The sequence below is a fragment of the Etheostoma spectabile genome, chromosome 5, assembly GCF_008692095.1.
Source record: "Etheostoma spectabile isolate EspeVRDwgs_2016 chromosome 5, UIUC_Espe_1.0, whole genome shotgun sequence".
NCBI classification, from domain to species: Eukaryota; Metazoa; Chordata; class Actinopteri; order Perciformes; family Percidae; genus Etheostoma; species Etheostoma spectabile.
This window is the reverse complement of record NC_045737.1, coordinates 14,047,150-14,051,977: the sequence shown is the minus strand read 5'-3', so window position 1 is coordinate 14,051,977 and position 4,828 is coordinate 14,047,150. Positions and strand designations below refer to the sequence as shown.

The 4,828-nt window shown below is 38.6% G+C and overlaps 2 protein-coding genes across 4 annotated transcripts in view; both read right to left on the bottom strand.

The window, feature by feature from the left end:
- The window catches only part of anxa3a (annexin A3a), a 9,634-nt gene extending 8,106 nt beyond the window's left edge, over positions 1 to 1,528 (bottom strand). For both annotated transcript variants that reach the window (XM_032516479.1, XM_032516480.1), the window contains exons 1-4: positions 1,414 to 1,528; positions 367 to 398; positions 227 to 274; positions 31 to 118 (exon numbers count right to left, since the gene is read on the bottom strand). In XM_032516479.1, coding sequence (XP_032372370.1) covers positions 31 to 118; positions 227 to 274; positions 367 to 398; positions 1,414 to 1,492 — 247 coding nt within the window. In that variant the 5' untranslated portion in view covers positions 1,493 to 1,528. The remainder of the gene's footprint in view (positions 1 to 30; positions 119 to 226; positions 275 to 366; positions 399 to 1,413) is intronic.
- Positions 1,529 to 2,159: 631 nt separating this feature from the next.
- The window catches only part of fras1 (Fraser extracellular matrix complex subunit 1), a 242,061-nt gene continuing 239,392 nt past the window's right edge, over positions 2,160 to 4,828 (bottom strand). For both annotated transcript variants that reach the window (XM_032515432.1, XM_032515434.1), the window contains exon 73: positions 2,160 to 4,213. In XM_032515432.1, the coding sequence (XP_032371323.1) occupies positions 3,632 to 4,213 (582 nt within the window). In that variant the 3' untranslated portion in view covers positions 2,160 to 3,631. The remainder of the gene's footprint in view (positions 4,214 to 4,828) is intronic.

Sequence of the window (4,828 nt, the reverse complement as noted above, 5' to 3'; positions counted from 1 at the left end):
GTGTGTGTGTGTGTGTGTGTGTGTGTGTACCAAGTCCTCTCATGGCCTTCTTCAGAGCCTTAGCATCGCCTCCTGCATTAAAGTTGGGTATGGGCTTGATGGTTCCCCTCTCCCCAGGCTGAGGAACAGACAGTTTGTTTTGTTTTTTTCTTTCTTTTGTTATTTGACAGATGTCACAGTCAAGGCTGACATGTAAATGTAAATGTAAAGTTTCAGTTGGACCTACCTTTGCTGTGAAGGAAGAAGGTGCACTCACAAGCGACTCCAAGTCATCCTGCAAGAGGTTTAGCAGTTTTGTTTATAATGTACAATCAGTCAAAATCTTATCATCAAATAAATACATTAAAAACACAGAACTTGGCTCACCCATAAAGACATGATGACAAAAGGAAGTTTCTCTGTAACGAGAAAAAAATACAACACATTCTGAAGTATTCTTGTTATTTCATGGTGAAAAGCTCTTTTCATGATGTACTCTCACCAAACTCTATTCATAAAGTAGCACAAATTCAGAATTGTTCATACTATGGCAATGCATTATGTTTAATATGTAGTATTGTGTTGTGTATCCGTTCACCCTGTCTACTGTTTATTATTCTTTTTAATGTGTTAGTGTTAGAGCATGTTTAGTTAAGGCATAACGTGAGCTTACAGTCTTGTTGCTATATTATGAAATGAATCAGAGCTTAATTAGTATTTTCTTTTCATTTTTATAAAATGTGTGATATATTCTTCATTGTAGCTCTATAATATTTCATATTTACTGGGATGTCTGTGTAGCATCATTCAAAATTTACGAGATTTAGACATCCTTGACATGTTGACACATCCATTGTTTGCCTGAATGGTCAGCTGTTCAGATAAATATGAATTAAATAACCCTTCCAGCCTCATTAGTGAAGCCAGCTGCAGTTTTACATCGCTGTCGACATATAAGAAAACCAAACAATAATTACAAACTATACAGATTATATGTCCAATGCATATAATATTAGAGCCAGGAGGAAATTAAAAAAAAATAATTATCGCGATCAAAGCACACTTAACTCCCCATTTAAGACTATTGAAGTTTGTTTAGTGATACAACAGGAAATAAAACGTCCTTTCATATAAAACTTGCTGTCCTCTGTCAAGTCGTAAGTAAGCGATATAGATGCAGTGTAATTCTTTCTTACTTTTAAGTGTTGGAACAACAATACATTAAGATTTTTCTCTGGTAAAGTTAGACAGAAATTGGCAGATTTGCGGTTCAATAAATTATAGGCGATGAGTTCATGACAAAAGTATCACCTGTGTAATAACCTCTGCTCTAAACCTTTATTAATCAGTTACTACACCAACAGTTAAACACAAAATAAGTGCACTGTAAGACAATACATTAGTTAGAGTTAAAGAAACCAAAGAAAAGCTCACCTGCTTTTAGGTTGAACCGGAGAATGTTTCGCCACACCTTAAATCTTTGTGGAAACTGAATATCAACCTGAAGAGTCATCCCACAACGCCCACTCTGCACTTGCCTAGTGCTACCTTCAGGGACGGCTCAGACATTTCCAATATCTACATTTAGATGGGCCGGCTTTTAGTTAGACAAGGTGCATCACTTGGGACATTTGGGCTTTTTAATTGTTCAATCATTTTGGCTGTGTTAATGCATATGGCATATATTTTGGAAAGGGTTAGTTTTTTTTCTCCCGAATTTGAGAAGTTCAACCTCGACTCCTATAATAAGACAATAATAAGCTGATACCATTAAAATACAGACATGCAGACCCAATGTTCGATCCTACAGCCAGTACAGCATAGAATCATACATTCTCCTATAGCAGGGTGTCAATCTAGAGTTCTTTTCAATTTTTATTTTTTTTCACAAAACAAACAACAGTAACATTATATAAACAAACCGGCAAGGGTTACATTCTGAAAATGAATGAATATTTGATAGTGAGGATAAGGACCGATGTTGGTTAAAAGATACATGTCCCATTTTGTTGAGTGGCACCAGGAAATGCACAAATGCTGACATTTGACAATTACATATATACAAATCTACTCTAGTCTATTTTCATCTTCACAGGTGTCAGATTTCATTTGTACTTTTTCTTCAAAAATGAAGTGATTGAATCTAAAATCCTGAATAAATATTTGACACAGGACGATCGTGGGTTTTACATCATTTTTTTTATTACTAAAAAGGCACCAAATACAGGCATCATGTAGATAGCATTGTAGTTATTTTCCACAAAATGATAGCACCAAAAATATATTGTTATTTCCCATAATTTCCTGTTCCCGTGTTGTTTTGATAGGCACACAGTTGAAAGAAGACAGGAGGTGGGATCAGAGAGACGAATGGAGACAAAGACATGTCAACATCTCACATGTGAAAACATTTTTTTTTTTTTTCAGTGCCCTCCAATCAGTGTCATACACTTAAAAACATAACCTTTAACATCACGGGTATATCAGTAGCTCAGCGTAACATAATCATAATCATCATAAGAGGGTAACATATTAATACATAAATGAGAAAAAAAAGGGATTTTATGTCTTGGGGCGGAACAAAGGCAGATAGACACACATCTCTTATAAAATAGATCTTTTTAAAAAGTGATTATTTTCATTAGGACAGTAGTAAGGCGAAAGCACTCAGTCATGTGGACGGGATCAAACCTTTTATCAACCGGCGGCGGATTTATCACAATCACATGGAAATTTCCACTTTCTTTCTCATTCTTGGAAAAAGAAAAACACTTTGCATGATTCACTTTGAAATTCATGAGGATAAATACTGCATGGCACTTAATATTGGCAGCTATCAGAGTACAGTACGGACAAAAAGATAATTATTTCTGTTAAAACAAGAATTATGTTTGTTCAACGTGACAGTACAAACGTCTCTAAGTAAGGCTTGAAACACGCGTTTGAATGCAAACAACCTTCCTTCTCATGAGGGAAGGTTTAACAAAAAGGGATGGCATAATTGCACTTGAATAGGTATCATTCATTTTTGTTATTATTTACACTCTGCCATTATTTGGCCTGGGGGCGATAGCAACACACTGTATGTGCTTAATACTTTCACATTGATCAGAAGCAGCTGCAGTCCATGTAGAAGTCACTTTGTTGTTTTTGTTTTAAGAGCTAATATATCTGCAGAAATAGTGCATGATAACTGGAGGATCAATACAGAAAAGGAGGACTTCTACACTGACTACCACTCCACAGTAGTGACATTTAGAATCAGTGAAATGACTCAATACAGCAGAGAAGTGTTTTTGTTGAAAACAACCGCCAGTGTCTGAGCTACCAGTTACCATTTTGGTGCTAAAAAAGGATGTAAATGTCAAGTAAAACAGTGATGAGATTAACAACATCATACAATGTTGGGTGACTGGGTGCAGATGTTTTGGCTCTTTCACGCGGCTGAGTGGTTTGTGGATTCCTGAGGTAGCCCAGTTGCAAAATGATTCAAATGTTGCATACCTGTCTGCACGTCAAATTCTTCCCTTTTTCAAAGTGGTATAAAAATACATTAACAAACATCTCGCTCCTTAAGTACAAACTTTCTTTTAGAAAATACCTTATTTATATTTTACTTCCTCCTCTTTCTCTCCTCTTCCTCTTCAGTGTTTCAGACCTCAGTGCCGTCGTTGAGGTTGTTGTGGAGTTTGACTTCCAGGTTGACCTGTTTTACCTTGGCTTTGCCGTTGGCGTCCTGGTTGCGGTTCAGGATGTTGATGTTTCTCACCGTGCAGTGTTTGGTGCTGAAGTTCTTCTCCACACACTTGTCCATGCACACCTCCACCTTTGTGTTGAGCGGATACTCCTCGTACGCTTTCTGGGCCTTCTTGCTCTTCTTCTTGGCTGAGCGTCGGCAGCGGCGGTACAGGAAGCAGGCGGCCAGCAGGACCAGGACCAGAAGGGTGATGGCGGCCACGCCCCCGCCCACCGAGCTGCCCACGTGGGCGTTGAAGGTGGCCGAGGGCCCGGCCTCCAGGCGGAGCGACTTCATGTTGGTGCCGTTTTTCATCTGGTCGCCCTCGTTGTCGTAGATCAGCGACTCGTCTAGCGTCAGGCGCCCACTGCGATCCACCAGGTCACGTTTCGGACGGCTCAGCTGATACGTCAGCGAGCGCTGAATCCTGGGGCTGGTGCGGGACTCCGGGCTGATTACATAAATGACCTGCAGGTACCACTGGTGCCCCGCCTCTACCTATCAATCAACGGAGAGAGAGAAGGAGGGCAATAAGCTAGCCTTTATTTCAGATTCTGACTCATTAAATCAGATCCCATCTAATGGATTCCCATTCATTTTCTCTAAAGGCCATTCAGAAAATAACAATATATCCTATAATTCTACATGAAATTACCAAAATTAAATTAATAAAACGTAAACATTACATTCTATATATGTCACCCCATTACATTGAGAACATCCGTTGTCCTTAAAGTAATACTCCCAAATATTTTCATTTAAATAAATGTGTGTTAAATCACTGTCTATCGCAAAATGAGATAACACAGTGGTGACTGAGTCTTTGGCCCACTGACAAAAGCCCTTGCATTTGCAGTATGACCAACTGGATGTCCCCATATAAAGTAAAATTAATGGACACAGCGAAAGAAACCAGTGAAGTCAATTAGAAGCACTTTTCCAATGATGACTGAGCATACTGAAAGTCGAGTGGTTGTGACAGAATCGTTATCTTATTTTTTACAAAAAACGCTGCTACGGGGCCATAACTTGAGATACAAGGTAATGGAGCCTTGTATACATTGTCTTGTTTCTTAAGAAATAAACAATGGACAAATAGAGTCTTTAAACGCT